This window comes from Euphorbia lathyris, chromosome 3 (genome assembly GCF_963576675.1).
Source record: "Euphorbia lathyris chromosome 3, ddEupLath1.1, whole genome shotgun sequence".
Taxonomy (NCBI): domain Eukaryota; kingdom Viridiplantae; phylum Streptophyta; class Magnoliopsida; order Malpighiales; family Euphorbiaceae; genus Euphorbia; species Euphorbia lathyris.
The window spans coordinates 5,496,083-5,512,845 of record NC_088912.1 but is presented as its reverse complement, the minus strand read 5'-3'; the positions used below and the strand labels follow the sequence as shown (position 1 = coordinate 5,512,845).

Below are 16,763 nucleotides of genomic sequence, written 5' to 3'. Positions count from 1 at the left end.
ATATCTTTTTGGTGCACGTGCAATTGGAGATATTTTAGACTATGTCGTACATACCACTTAATATATCCAATAAAATATTATATCTCATTAAAAAATTATTTAATTCATTTAAAATAATTTCAGGGCAACAATTTACTAATTCTTTGCCTTTCATTTTCCTTTTTTCTCTAATTTCTATCAAAAATCTCGGAGCCAACACATCTATACATGGTTCTATCGCGGTTAGAGTAATCTTCTTTATTCCATTGCTCCTGTTTGAGGATTGCCTTTCTTTTTTTCTTTTTTATTCAAATCTGTCAAAGATTAGACTTTATATGATTGGACTTTAACTATTATCGTTTCCATGCAAAATTGTTCAAATTGGTGCAAAATTACAAAATTGATATGTAATTAGAGCAAAATAAAGAAAAAAAATGACTGTATTTTATAATAGTGTCTGAAATTGATCCAATTTATCAACGTTAGGGATAAAATTGCTATTGGCTATAAACATTAGGAGTAAAATTGCACCATTTTAGATGTTAGGGGTAAAATTGCACCTGACCCAAAACGTTAGGGATATTTGATGCGTAACAGAATCCCGGAAATGGATGATTACGAGTCGAAAACATTATAATTTACGTTTTTATCAAAAAAAATCATGAAAATAATGCATGACAATTGGACGATTTTGCATTTTTCGTCACAAAAAATTGAACAATCAGAGCCTCTAGGACCAAACGGTTGAGGGTACTAGTCCTGACAACCTCATTAATTTGTGGAATTAAAAACACAATGGCATGATGTGCCTGTTAAAAAAATTTGAGACATATAAAGTGGATTATAAGGGATTGTTTCGTAATTTGTTGATTGGCAGTAACCAATAGTGTTATAGGCTGGGTAGATAGATAATTAATTGCTATATTTGTAAAGGAGTCATTTTTTTTATGATATCTATGGTTTTTGTTTCAAAAAAAGCGATCAGAAATAAAATCACCGGCCACTACAAGAAAATAACAGCATACCAACGATATTTTACCAACGACACAAATGTCGTTAATAATATCTATAACATACCTACTACTTACATACTAAATTATTCAATCAATACAATAAAAGAAAATACCCAGAAAATACAAACGACTTACATACGACATAAGTTACCGATGAATTATGTCGTTGGCAATACTAATAACATTAGATGGAAATGACATGTCGTTGGTAGTATAGAGAACATACCAACAACATACAAACAAAATATTTATTTGAAAATTATAAAAATATATATATATTTTAATTTTTATTACTAAAGTATCACTCAAAATATAAATAAATTACTAATAAAAAAAAGGTTAAGGTGCAAAAATACCCCTAACGTTTTGGGTTAGGAGCAATTTTACCCCTAACGTTGATAAATTGGGTCAATTTGAGAAATAATTCATTAAACTGTCTTCTCGGTCATGAATCTTGTCATCTACACTTCACGCATGCGTTATTTTATCAAAAACATATGTTGGGATGTGAAAAAAAGAAGAAAACAAATATTAAAAATATACTGTCTTTTGTACAAATTAGACAAAAAAATCCAAATAATTCACCGAATTTATAAATAATCTTTAATTTTATTATTAAATTACAAAAAATATTATATCCTTTTTTTAGAACAAATTGATATGCAATTGGTGCAAAATAAAGAAAAAAATGACTGTATTTTATAAATTATTCATATAGATTCCTACGACATTTGAAAAAGAATGTAAAAAATAAAGCTCGAGTTGAAGGGTCTATATGTAATGCGTATTTGGTGGGGGAAGCATCAACCTTTTGTTCATATTACTTTGAGCCTTATGTTTACTCACGCTTTCGACAAGTTCATCGGAATGATGAAGGAGAAAACATGGAAGCTGTACCAAACAATCTATCCATATTCACATATCATGGAAGATTAAGTGGGAAGTCAAAGTTAAGGAAGATGTCTGAAGTTGAATATAGGGCAACACAAATATATATATTATTGAGCACAACCTAGGTGCAAGATTATAAAGAGTAAGTAAGATAGAAGTTCAACAATAAACTGGATAATTTTATGGCTTATGCTAATTAGTTTTCTTATTTATAGGATGTAAATCTCTGGGTTGAGATCCATCAATCCATCCATTGGAGAGACCGAAATTGATGACCAACTTGATAAGAATTTCGTTGATTGGTTCAAATAATATGTAAGGAAAATACATGGTTATAGTTGCATTTGTTTTGACCAATTAAGATGAAAGACCATATTTAACTTCATAATCATTTTTTGTAGGCTTGTGATAATATTATTGAAAATCAATTCATCCATGACCTAGCTCAAGAACCATTGAGAACAGTTAAATCATATCCTATTTGTTTTGTAAATGGATATAGATTCCACACCACTTCACATGGTTCAAGAAGATCAACAATGAATAGTGGTGTTTGTATCAAGGGTGAAAATTATAGTGAAACCTCAAGTGATTACTATGGGAGGCTAAATGAGATTCTTGAGCTAGAATATCATGCATTACCAATTAAAAGGACAATATTTTTTAATTGTGAATGGTTTGATCCTAGAGCAAATGTTGGTATGAGGGTCCATGAACGTTATAATCTAGTGGATGTGAATACTCGACGACGTTTTCATAAATATGAGCCCTTTATACTTGCAATGCAGGCTTCTCAAGTCTATTACGTGTCATATCCTAGCTTGAAACGTGACAAGATAGATTGGGTTGTTGTTTGTAAGGTCAAACCAAGTGGAGTAGTCGAGGCTCAAAAGGGTTCTGCTCAAAAAAACTCAAAATGTAGATATAGCTTACCAAGAAGATGAAGTTGGAGGTCTCGATGTTGGTGTAACTGAAGCAGAAGATGAAGAACAACTTCTTAATGATCAAAATGAACAGTTTATGGTGCCTAGTGATGATGAAGGAAACACCCAATTGGACATGTCCCAAACAGATTCTGAATCAGAAGATCTTGAACTTGATATTGAATCAGATGATACTGCAGTTGATCTAGAAGATCAAGAAGAAGATCTAGATGATTATAGCGAATATTTTTTTTTAATTGTTATTTATCAGTTTATTGTATGAAAATACATTTGGATCTATCTAGCTACATTCAATTGAAAACATTTGTTATTTATGTATGTAATGTGTTTAAGTTTGAAAATGTTATTATGATTTATTTACCTTGAGAAAAAAATTTATTGTTTTGCAGCGATGGCTCGAGGTACTGGTGGAAGAAATGGTGGAAGAAAACGAATTCGAGAAACTACAAATGTAATCACATCTACACAAGATGCTAGTGTTGGTAACAATGAAATACATATTGTAGCTGAACCTGTTGTAGAAATAAGTGTTCGACATACAATAGAATCACAGATTTCAAATGGAGGTGTTAACATGGCATGTGGGGCTGCAAGTGGGGTTGTAAATGAGGCTGCAAGTCGAGCTGCAAGTGGGGCTGTAAATGAGGCTGCAAGTGGAGCTGTAACTGGGGATGTAAATGAGGCTGCAAGTGGGGCTACAAATCATGCAAGACCAAATATGTATGCATCTCTTAATCCTAAAAGGACTGTTAATGGACGCCAAGTCATTCGAGTTATTAGGGATGGGTAAGTATTTCATCGGTTTAATGTATTTGATTTTTTCTTCTTCTATATTTCTGTCATATTTTTTGTTCTTTTCTATTAATTATTTTATGGTTAATGTTTCAGGTTATGGCCGTCTTGTTCTCGATCCATCCGAAAAATATTTGAGCATAGAGTTGATGCATCTGGCTCTCGTTGGACGCAAGTAACCACAGAAACAAAAAAAAATCTATTTTGAAGAATTCAGGGTATGAAATTATGAATTCATTTAAGGTATATATTGTTTGGATTACATTGTATGAAATATTAAGCTTTATATTTCATTTAATATTTCTTCAGAAAAGATATTATTGGGATGAGGCCGTGGAAGAATTAGTCAAGATTACATGGGATAAGATAGCAAACGCCTGATATAGAGATATGGTATATTCTACTAATGCAAGGAAGAAAAAGCTTCCTTTTGTGCCACAAAATATTTGGGAGGAATGGCAGAAGTATTTCACCAGTCCAGAATTTCTCCTCACATCACAAAGGAATTCAGAGAACAAAAAAGGAGGAAAGAACGGGGCTGGTCCTTCATGCCACACTGGCGAGGAGAATTTTGAGTAGTCTAAATTCATAATCATAGCCATTAACATTCATATTGAAATGAGTCTTGTCACTACTTTTTTTTATATCCCCACTGATGTTGTGAATGCTCTGATTCTTCTAAATTGCTAATTTCTTAATAATTCTTCACTGGGTGCTAATGTGCTAAGGACAGTGACTTTTTTTCTTATTATCTTGTGCTTGCCTGCTTTCTTGGTGGCTTTAAGAATATTTTTATTCTAGAGTTGAATTGACAATGAGTGCTAATATGCTAAGGACAATGATTTTTTTGACCAAATACAAATAGAAGTATTCAACCTTTTCTCTTCTGACTTTTACAAGTAGCTATGCTCATCATAACAAGGTACCTGGTGGAAAGAACCTCAAGTATCGAAAAGTTTTCTCTTTTGTTTCTTAAACATCACCTAAATCATTTTCCATCTGTGCTTGTAAGCACATGGTCTTCAATTATCAATTTCTTCATAGGAATTTGCCTATCTGAATGTTTTTATTCTTCTGCTCGTAGGCAATGTGGTTCAACAATTAATTTGCCTAGCTGAATGTTTTTATTCTTCTGCTTGTAGCCAATGGGGTTCAATAATGAATGTGAACATATCACTTTTATTGAGTGGATGGAAGGATTTAAGCTGTCAAGCTATGTGGAGAAGGTCGAGTATTTATGATTGAGTTTTCATCTCCATTTGACCAAGCAAAATATGCCATGGACAGAAATTCCCCATAGTACGACTTTAATTATGATTGAGTATTTATGATAGAGTTTTCTTCTACTAGTTGTAGCCAATGGGGTTGAAAAATATACGACTTTAATTACATGAAATTGATTGCTTGTTTTAATTTCATGATAGACAACATATACTATACTCTCATTCATTGATGAAATTATACATATTTTGAAGTTATTATATTAATTTATGATCATTTACTGCAAAATAATAAGCTTCCTTAGTTTCAGAGAGTTGATACTTTCTTTGTTCTTTTCCTTTTTTTTCTTAAATTGAAATAAAAGTGGTACCCATGTGGTGATTTTGTATGAATTGGTTTATGGTTAAATTGAAACAGAAGTTGAATAATTGAAATTCTTTCTCAACTTGCTGTCCCATATTCAACAAAAGTTTCTATTTTTTGTAGGCAATAGGATTGGATCGAGAACCTACGTTGCATGAGGTTTTCGTAAAGACCCACACTCTAAAGATGGACAGAAAAACGTTTGTGGATGATAAAACACGTCAAGTTAATGTGAGTAATAACATAAATATTAATATTTTCATGATATACTTGTGCATATGTTTTTGTATGGTAAATTAACTAATGAAATTTTAATGTATATAGGAAGGTGTTGTTGCTTTACGTCAACAACGTTTGGAGGAGCAAAACGATAGTGAGGAGGAGTTAGATGAGGGCCAAATTTTCATAGAGGCTGCAGCTGGAAAAAGAAAAGATAGAATATATGGTATTGGATCAGTGGCTTGTTTATATAGCAATATCAGCGGTGCTGCTTCTGCGCCTCCACCATCTGTTGACTATACTGCTCAATTAGAGTAAGAAGTTGGAGATTTGAAAGAAAAATATGGCTCTATGCAGGAAGAACTAACTCAGTTACGCCAACAGCTAAATAATCGTAATGATGAACAAATTAATCGTAATGACGAAGATTTAGAGAATTGATTCGGGAGATGGTTCCTAATCTTTCTACAAATCAGACGCGACAAAGTTCTAAAAGTAGGCCACATCTACCTCCTCAGCCATAGTAACCTATTTCTTCTTGCTAGCTTGATTATCTTATTAGGATTGTGATTTTGGAATATTTTTCTTGCTAGCTTGATTGTCCTATCGTTGTGCTATATTAGGATTGTGATTTTGGAATAGTTCATATCACTTTCAAAACTCGAACCCTTAAAGCTCCAAAAACTAGAACATTGGAGTAATTTTGGATATATAGTATAATTATTTTGGATATATTATCTTATTAGTTTGATGACTTGATTAGTTTTAGAATTAATATAATATGAAATTTAATTATTTATCAGCTACAATATATAGTTTGTATTTTTACTCAACATTGTTATAAAATTGAGGTATATATTACCAACGACGGTATTACAAACGACTTTCATATCATTGAATTTAGAAACCACATACAAACGACTTCCCAACAACACACGTTAGCAACGACATAGCAACGACAGAATTACCGACAACTTACAAACGACTTCCCGACAACACACGTTAGCAACGACATAGCAACGACAGAATTACCGACGACTTATAAACGATACATATACGCCAAAAATTATTTACCGTCGGTTCACTAACGGGAAAGTTGACGCTATTTTTCGCGCCAATTAATTTCGCGCCAAATTCAATGTAAATATTACCAACAGTATGCAGACGACATATATTAACGATGATTTACCAACGACATATGTCGTGTCTAATAACGACACCGATTGATTTTTATGGCTAGTCACTTACAACTTACAAATGACTATGTCATCGTTAATGCAAACGACAATGATTTTGTCGTCGGTAATTATTTTCCCAACAAGCAATCTGACTACAGCACAAGTTTTGTTTGTATGTCGTCGGTAACCTATATTACCGATGAAAATCTTATTATTACCAACGACATTATGTTGTAGGTAAACTGTTTTTTCTTGTAGTGGGCAATGGAGTCTATGCTAGATGAGAGAAAATATTTGCTCTGATTCTACAGATGAAAAAAAGGAAGGAGAAGGACAAGGGCAAGACTTGATTTTAATGTTATTTATTAATTTTAAAATAATGATTTTGTTTTTTCTTTTAACTAGTGATATAGAGATGAGTTAAATGAAGTTCTTATTAGAAAAATGGCTTTGGTGTTGAATAAAAATGACTTTGAAAGTGCGGGGTATATTTGTCTTTAAGCACTTTGCTCTCAATAGCACTTTTACAATCCCACGTGGGAAACTTACAACCCTTTGAGTGTGTATATATAGAATTGGGCTTTACAAGTCTTTAAATTATGTTAAGTGATTTTTAGCAAATATACCACACGCGCGCGCTCGCTCGTTCGTTCGCGCCCCGACCCGACTGGGCCCGAATTTTATTTTATTTTTTATCCGTTTTAACTTCTTTGAGTTTTTCTTCAACTTTCCTCAAAATCTGTTTCGATTAATGCTAATATTGTTGAATCTGCTATGATGCTAAAAGATAGGACCAAAGGACCCTCAACCAAATTTCAAAAAGGCTCAAACCAGAACAAGCCTTTCAAGAAGAATGGAAGAATTCAGAAGAGGAAAGTAGTGGAATGTTTTGTGTGTGGTAAACCTGGCCACAAGGCATTTCAGTGCTACCAAAGGAAGAACCAACAACACACCAATCAGAATCCAAACAATAGAGCTGCTCCACAATCCAATCTGGTGGAAAATGAAGAAATTATTGGTGCTGTTATGGTTGAAGCTAATCTGGTTGAAAACAAAACAGGATGGGTTCTAGATACTGGAACTACAAGGCACTTATGCTCAAACAAGGACCTGTTTAATCACTTTGAGGACGATGCCGATGGGGAATGCGTCTACATAGGAAACACCACTACTGCTAGTGTTTTTGGTAAAGGAACAGTTTTAATTAAATTAACTTCTGGAAAAAGCTTGTCTTTAAATAATGTGTTGTATGTGCCTCCTCTTTATAGAAATCTTATTTCTGGTAGCTTGCTAAATAAGGCTGGTTTAAAAATTATTGTTAAGGCTGATAAGGTTATTCTCACTAGGAATGGGACTTTTGTGGGAAAAGGGTACCTAGCTAATGGCCTCTTTATTTTGAACACTATCCATGTGAATTCTGTTGGAATTAATGCAACTACATCTGCTTCTGTTTACTTGAGTGAATCCATTGATTTGTGGCATGGTAGATTAAGATATGTAAATTTTGATTCCATTAAAAGGTTGGGAAATATGCATGTTATAAATGTCACTAGTTCTGAAATTAATTTCAAATGCTCTATATGTGTGGAAGCAAAATTTGCAAAGAAACCCTTCTTACCTGTTGAGAGTAGAAGTACAGAACTGTTTGGTTTAATTCATTCTGATTTGGCTGATTTTCAAAGGTGGCAAAAGATATTACATTACTTTTGTTGATGACTTCTCTAGATATACCAAAGTGTATTTATTGAAATCAAAAGATGAGGCTGAGCATATGTTTATTAAGTTTAAATCAGAGGTAGAAAATCAATTAGATAAGAAAATAAAAAGGCTTAGGTCCGATAGGGGAGGTGAGTATGGAACCTTTTTCCTTAAGTCCTTTTGTGAGAATAATGGCATTGTACATGAGACTAGTGCACCGTATACACCTCAACAAAACGGTATAGCTGAAAGGAAAAATAGAACTCTCAAAGAGATGATGAATGCCATGTTAATTAGTTCTGGGTTATCTGATAACATGTGGGGGGAAGCTATCTTATCTGCATGTTATATTCTGAATAGGGTTCCTCATAAAAAATTAGATAAAACTCCTTATGAACTGTGGAAGGGTTTTGCACCCAATTTGAATTTTTTGAGAGTTTGGGGTTGTCTTGCTAAAGTTGCATTTCCATTGGTTATGCCTCAAATAGTGCCGCTTATAGGTTAATGAATCTGAACGACTATAGCATATGTGAATCTAGAGATGTAGTGTTTTTTGCAAACATCTTTTCCCTAAAGAAAGACAAACAGTGTGATGCAACTAGTGCTTCTACTTCATTACCTATTCCTACTCCAATTGTGTCTACTCCATCTCTACCTCAGGATGAGATGTTGCTTTTGAACCTAGGAGAAGCAAAAGAAGAAGAATAGAAAATAGTTTTGGACCAGATTTCATTTCAGCCTTTCTATTAGAAAATCCAGATAACATTACTGATGAGATTATGTCTGCCTATCTAATAGAAGAAGACCCAAAAACATATAAAGAAGCCGTCACTTCTATAGATGCTGATTTTTGGAAATAAGCTATTAAGAGTAAAATAGATTCAATTATGGCCAACCATACATGGGAACTAGTTGATCTGTCAAAAGGCTCTAGACCTATAAGGTGTAAATGGATATTTAAACGAAAATTGAGGCCTGACGGATCCATTGAAAAATTTAAGGCTAGATTAGTTGTAGTGGGTTATAGTCAAAAGAAAGGAATTGACTATTTTGATACTTATTCTCCTGTTACTAAAATCTCTACTATTAGAGTTCTGATTGCAATTGCAGCAATTCATAACCTAGTGATACATCAAATGGATGTAAAGACGGCATTTCTAAATGGGGATTTAGAAGAGGAGATCTATGTACACCAACCAGAAGGACACGTCATACCTGGACATGAGGACAAAGTGTGCAAATTGAGAAAGTCACTCTATGGGTTGAAATAAGCACCCAAGCAATGGTATGAAAAATTTAACAGTGTTTTACTTTCCAATGGGTATGTGGTTAATGGATCAGATACATGTGTCTATTTTAAGTCTTGTGATTCGAATTATGTGATTATATGCCTATATGTAGATGACATGCTTATCTTAGGGACAAGCTTAGATATGGTTAATTACACAAAATCCTTTCTATCTTCTCACTTTGACATGAAAGACATGGGAGAAGCAGATGTAATCCTTGGCATCAAAATTACTAAGACAGAAAATGGGTTCTCATTAGGACAGTCATATTATGTTGAAAAACTGTTGAAAAAATTTAACAGTTTTGATGTAGTTCCAGCTAGAACTCCTTATGATCCTAGTGTAAATTTAATAAGTAATAAGGGAGGAAATAGTGTCTCCCAAGAGGAATACGCTAAGATCATAGGTAGTGTAATGTTCCTAATGAACCATACTAGACCTGCCATAGCCTATGTTGTTAGTAGATTGAGTAGATATACTCACTGTCCAAATAATGAACACTGGAGTGCACTTTATCGCTTACTGAAGTACTTAAAAGGTACCATGAATTATTGTTTGCACTTTATTAAATTTCCTGCTGTTTTAGAAGGATATACTGATGCAAATTGGGTATCTAAAAATGATAAGGTGAGTTCCACCAGTGGCTATGTGTTTGTTCTAGGTGGTGGTGCAGTGTCTTGGAAATCATCCAAGCAAACCTGTATTGCTCGATCAACCATGGAATCAGAATTTATAGCTCTTGAATTGGCTAGTCAAGAAGCAGAATGGTTGAGGGCTCTAGTAGCAGATGTTCCATTATGGGAGAATTCTTCTGCACCCATTTCAATGCATTGTGATTCACAGGCAGCTATCGGTACTGCAAAGAATAGTGTCTACAATGGAAAGAGAAGACCTATTCGCATTAGACATGGAATTTTGAAACAACTCTTGAAGAATGGGGTAATTGCCTTAGACTATGTGAGGTCAGAAAAGAATCTAGCAGATCCTTTTACCAAATGGTTACCTAGAAGAGTTGTACTTGAGTCGTCGAGGGGAATGGGACTAAAGCCTGTTGAATAAAGGAAATATGGTGGACACCATTCGTGGTCAAACGAAGCCATATTGTCCTTGCTATGCACTATACTTCTCCCATTCCTATGGCAAATAATAGTGCGTGTGTTATCCATAGCCCGATTAAGTGCTGGTTCATGATCATGGACTTGATGGATGTGTTTTGAAGGTTGAGTTACGAGAAACTCTTAATGATCTCAAATTGAGATCATGGACTTAGGCAGTCTTTCTAGAGCACTCATGAGACCCAAGGTGTACGCATGGCCTTCAAAAGCGTTGTAATGTTTTATCGTGGAACAGCAAAAGTTTTTAAGGTTATTTACGTGTTGTGGGGGTCTCAGATGAAGGTTTAGAAGTTCAAGAGCAATTCACTTCTAAAACGTCACTTTGTTGCCTCATCTCACTACGTATCAATTCAATCGAAAGACATTGATACGTAAGTTTTCATAACCTTATCCTACTCCTTTTATTTGCCCAGAAAATTATCTTCTTTGTACTATTTTGAAATTTTTTTTTATAAAGCCATTTGTGGGGGATTGTTAGAAAAATGGCTTTGAAAGTGTGGGGTATATTTGTCTTTAAACACTTTGCTTTCAAGAGCACTTTTACAATCCCACATGGGAAACTTACAACCCTTTGAGTGGGTATATATAGAATTGGGCTTTAGAAGCCTTTAAATTGTGTTAAGTGGTTTTTAGCAAATATACCACACGCGTGCGCTCGCTCGTTCGTTCGCGCGATGCCCGCCCGTCCCAACTGGACTGGGCCCAAATTTTATTTTATTTTTTATCCGTTTTAACTTCTTTGAATTTTTCTTCAACATTTTAATTAGTAAAAAACGGAACCTTATTTATCTCCTGGTCTCACTCCACGTTCTAACGTGTATATGAACGTTCTAACGTTCATATTTCTATAGCCTATAAATACAACAAGTTTCCAGCTTTGAAGATACATTTTTTGCTTTTAATCTCTTCAATCAAACTTTCTGGGAAATTAAAAATACTCTCTTGCTGTTCCATCATCTTCGACTTTGAGTGCACAAGTTCGAAGGTTTCTGTGTTAACCTTTGGGAGCGACCGGAATTACAGATTGCACCTCGGTCTGCCGAAATCGCTTTCAAGGCGGTGGCCTCCGCCACGGCACAGTTCGATTTCTGTTCTTAAATCCCAATCGGTTTTTTTCTGTAACCCTTATCTGTTTCTTACGGTTCTTAGTTTCTAGATACATCCGATGCACGAGGGATGTGAAGGAGAATGAATTTGGTCTGCCATTGTTTTTAACGCAGGTGTTATACATGTCATATTTTAATTAGTCAGGCATACCACATCACTATTCCTACGTGTATGCCTGGTATATACTAAAATTTCTCCTGCAATTGCTTGATTTAGATATATATTGTTTAGCATATATATATTAAAAATAATAATTTAAGGAAAACATAGTTGTTAGAGTTGGATCTAACCGGCGAACCAATCGGGTTCGCCAGAACCGATTACAATTACATTTTTTTTAGATCAGACGTAATTCAGTTTTTTCATCTTTAAAAAACGGGTAGAACCGTTCGAACCAACCGAGTTAATGATAAACCGATTGACGCAGTTCCGATTGAAAGGTGTTCCGATTATATTTCTCCGATATTTATTTAAAAATAAAATGTTAAATTTTATACAAAGGTAAGATTTGAACTTTCAATTCTTTTGAACAATGAGACTTATTGCACCATCTTTTTATTTATAATTATTAAATTTTAACCATTTAAGAATGTATAGTTACGTTATAATTTAAATAATTTAAATATTATATGTTTTATATTTAGATATGTATCATAAAAAATATATTTTATTTTTTTAATATTAATAAAATTTAATTTGTATTTAAACTTTTAAATATATAATATTAAAATTTAAAAATCTAATAAATTATATAATTTAAGTGAATTATAATACACATCCTATTATTTTATTATATTTATATATGTTAATAATATATTATAATAATAATAACTATTTTTCCTTTTCTTTTTTTTATTTTTTAATTAAAGGTTGGTTATCGAGGAGGAGCCGAAGACGGACATCCCAGCAAAGCTGGCACCCCCGACCTCAACCCCTCCTTTTCAATTTATATATATATAATTTTGTAAATTATTAAATTCTAATAAACTTGTCTCAAAAGAAAAAAAAAATTCTAATAAACTTTTGATTTTGTCATATTAAATTTATTAAAAATTTAGTATCTCAAAATATTGATGAGGATATCTCTACTACTATGGTCACCAAGGTAGCTGAAGAGAGAAAGGGGTAGAATTCATGTGGCATGCCGAGCCACATGCCACACCGCATGCCACAAAAGAAGCCAAAAAGATTAAAGTCCAAGAGCACCCTGACACATCGTGTCATATCTCACCCGACGTGCTAAGGAACTCAGCGTGTGATTGAATGGCGAAGAGCGTGAAAGATCCAGCACTTGGCTCGCACGCTGTGTGGATTATTTGGCACGGCGTGTGAATCCCTTTTAGTTGCCTTGTCCACCACTAATTACAGATAGGTGGAAATTATAGAGATAGAGAAATTAGATAGATAGAAGGTAAATTCGAGCAATTGTCACTAGAATTTGGGATCAGTTTCAAAAAAGATTGTTGAATTTTATTTTGTTAAACTTTATTTTCATTTGAATAAATTACTCTCCTTCTTTTCAACACAAAAAAAATCACTAGAATAGTGACACGACAATAATGTTGCAATAACGGGTTCTTATTTATGACATGCAACATAAAAAAACAATAAATTCTTATTTATTTAATTGTTTGAAACTGTAACGTGACACTAATGTATTTTATTATTAAATAGCTGTCATGTTATACGTAAAAATAAGTTTTTTTTAATGTGATTATCACATCCCTATCTATAGATTTTTTCTATCTGATTGGTTAGAATGAAACTGACCAAAGCCTAGTAGTTAAACAGAATTATTATTATTATTATTACTGAACATAAAACTAGAAAGGAAGCACACAAACTCTCAGCAAAGATACACAAAATGCTGAGACCTTATTTATTACTACAAATTACATCTCAACCATTGAACTAGAACTGAAGCATTTTTAGAGCACTGAGAGCCACTTTTCCACAACTTCTTCAGCAAGAATTTCCCCAGATCGTTCTTCTTCAACTGTTTTTCCAGATCCTTTATAGTAAAGCAAGATTGAAATATCTGGTTTAACTTGTGAAACACTGGATATAATTTTGTTACTACCGTCAGCATTTTTCAATGTCACCGGGGCTGTAAATATTCCGTTCCTACCACATTGTTGGATTTGTTTAGAAAGAGCATCCCATGAGTTTTCGAGACTAATAGTGTCGCTTTTCGGCTTATACTCCCCTAATAATTCATTCTCTATCTGTTTCTGAATGTATTGGAATCTTCCAGCTTCTGCAACCATTTGTATAACAACAAGAAGACTGTTTTTAACTTCAGTGGTAACAACACCATTGAAGCTATAAAGTGTATCGATTGCTTTCTTTAATGGCCCGATTCCTAATCCAACTTTGGATCTATCTCCCAAACTGGCATAATTGGTACCCAGTGTTAGTTTTTTTTTGCTTGTTCCATCAAAGAGGAGTTTTGTTGCATCAGAAGGAGCATCGCTTAAGAAGAAGGAATTACCGCCGGATTTAAACCCAATCACATATACATTAACAACAGTTATTGCTAATGTAACATCATATCTGGTTACGTTATTTATCAGATTTACCAGAAGATACTTATTTTTGTCTGTAATTTCTGATGGCTTTCGCAGTATTGGAATTTCATGGCTTTCAGAGTTACTGTCTAACTCTTTTCGTAAAGAGGACATTAAGCTTCTGTAGCTTCCATCACTGGCAAGATGGGTAGTAAATGACACACTTGGGTACGTAATTGCTGCATATTGACATGACCCGATTGCAATGTTGCAGCATAACCATGTTGCCAAAAGCATCAACATCTTCTTCATCTTTCCAACTTGCACCTGTTAGAAGTTCAAAGTATAGCAACAAAATTTAGCGACGGAAAGAGCTAATATCACTGGAAAAATGTCATTTAAGCGACTTCTCTATGGAAATAGCAAACGTCAATGTTGGAATTATCCTAAACCAGTCGCCAACTCTTTTCCTGAGTTAGCCACTGAATGATATTCGGCGGTAATTATCTACCAAAACCAGTTGCAGTTCACTGGTGTAACATATCAGCAACTTAATTATTAACCAGTAAGATGTGCAGGGTTTGGCGTAATGGTGTTGGGGGAATATATTATATGAAGTTATTTTAGTCATACTACAATACAATATGGATTCTTTGAGCAAATATTAAATAATTATGGACTATTTGTTTCCAAATTAATATAAAATTTGATTTATTTGATTTAACAACATGTTATTTTTTGGACTTTCCATCAATATGGATAGCTTGTGGACCAAATTTAAAAAATATGGATGGTAACCAAACAAAATTTTTAAATAATAAGAAAACAAATTATATACTAATGAGAAAGTAAGAATGAGTTATGTATATGTTATGCATATGAAGTAATAAATTAATTTACTTCCAAAATACAAAGATTATTAATTTTGAGAGAGAGATCTTTATTTACTTACAGAATAAGGAGGGAATAAGCAAGACACCAAAGTGATGGTTTTCAGCATTTCGATATCTTCTCTTTTTATAGAGGAAAATCTCTTGTTGATAAGATATTATTTTTTTTATTTTTTATTTTGTGTGGCTGTGTGGCTGTGTTTGTCTTGAAAACTATATCTATTGATGGGAAGAGTGGTTACTTACTAGGCTTAACGCATAAAAATATTGCTTAAGTGGGTGTTTGTTTTATCTTTTCGGATGAGCGTTTAGCATTTCACTTTAAACCGTAAGAAATATAGCATTTGGTTACGTTTTATATAACCGCATCGTTTAGCATTTTTTCTGCAAACTGCAGCGTTTTGGAGTTTTTCGTTTTTTGAACTTTTTGTAGTTATTTGTTATTAACAAAATTATCCTTCTTATTTCGATAAAATATTTTTAAAACATGCCCATATTGGACATTTTAAATACTCACAACGATATTTTAATATAATTTTACAAAACACTAATAATTAAACAGCTAAGAATAAACAACTAACAACAACAGCAAGCAGTTTACTGCAACTGCAAACAGCTAACAGCAACAGCTATTAGTTAACAGCTGAACTAAACAGGTCCTAAATCTCATCCAACCGTCACCATTTTCTCAATGCCTCCAAGCTGAGTTATGTCAGAATAATTAAGGTAACTAATTAACCAGCCTATCCGAATTTGATACGGTTTGGTGTTGAATGAGTTGATTTTAATTTTAAATTAATAATGGGTTTTTCTCTACTTAGACTAGAAAGAGTTAATCCGGATTTCAAGAAACTAAATCCGTAGGAAATGAAGGATCCTCATTGTTGAAAGTATGAAAACTCTAACAAGTTTCAAGAAGACTACAATATTTTTAATTCATCAAAAGTTAATTGATTACAAAAAAAAAAAAAGATTGAATTTATATTACCAAAAAATCTAAAAGAACAAATTACAATAAAGGGAAAATGCATGCAATTAAATAATTAAAGCTTAAAGAAGTAATATGTGGTAGAGGTAAAGTGGTGGCATGAGTTGTAAATAAAGGGTAATGTGATTTGTAAATAAAGGGTGTTAAAGTTGTAATTATAGTGAAGCTCAAGTGAGGGGCAAGGTTGAATTATAAGGTTTTTTTAAAGAGGCCACTCGGTGAGTGGGATTCATATCGAAATTCCACATGACGAGTGAGATGCATGCTAAAAGTTCAGATCCCATTTTAATTATCCACACAATGAGTGGGAATAGCCCCACGCCGAGTGTGATCTATTTCTCATCCAAATGCCTCATTTTTGGCTTCGGTGTGTTGCCCCTTTGATCTTTTTTCTTCCACCACTCGTGTCCTCTCGTCTAGTCGACTAGATGCCTCCATCACAATCCAACCCTCTCAATTACTCGTCCATTCCATTATATAAGTCATTTAGGTTATTTAATACAAATTAAGAAATGCAATTAATATAGTGTCAAATTAATAAATTTATATTGGTTAACTAACAAAAATTT

The 16,763-nt window shown here is 33.4% G+C and overlaps 1 protein-coding gene across 1 annotated transcript; it reads right to left on the bottom strand.

Annotated features, from left to right (window-relative positions):
• Positions 1–13,589: 13,589 nt before the first annotated feature.
• Positions 13,590–15,396, bottom strand: LOC136221930 (ribosome-inactivating protein cucurmosin-like). Its single transcript, XM_066009410.1, has 2 exons — positions 15,269–15,396; positions 13,590–14,643 (listed from the first exon to the last, which is right to left on the bottom strand). Exons 1-2 carry the CDS (start codon positions 15,314–15,316, stop codon positions 13,738–13,740), a joined length of 954 nt encoding a protein of 317 aa, XP_065865482.1. The 5' UTR covers positions 15,317–15,396; the 3' UTR covers positions 13,590–13,737.
• Between the last annotated feature and the right edge of the window lie 1,367 nt (positions 15,397–16,763).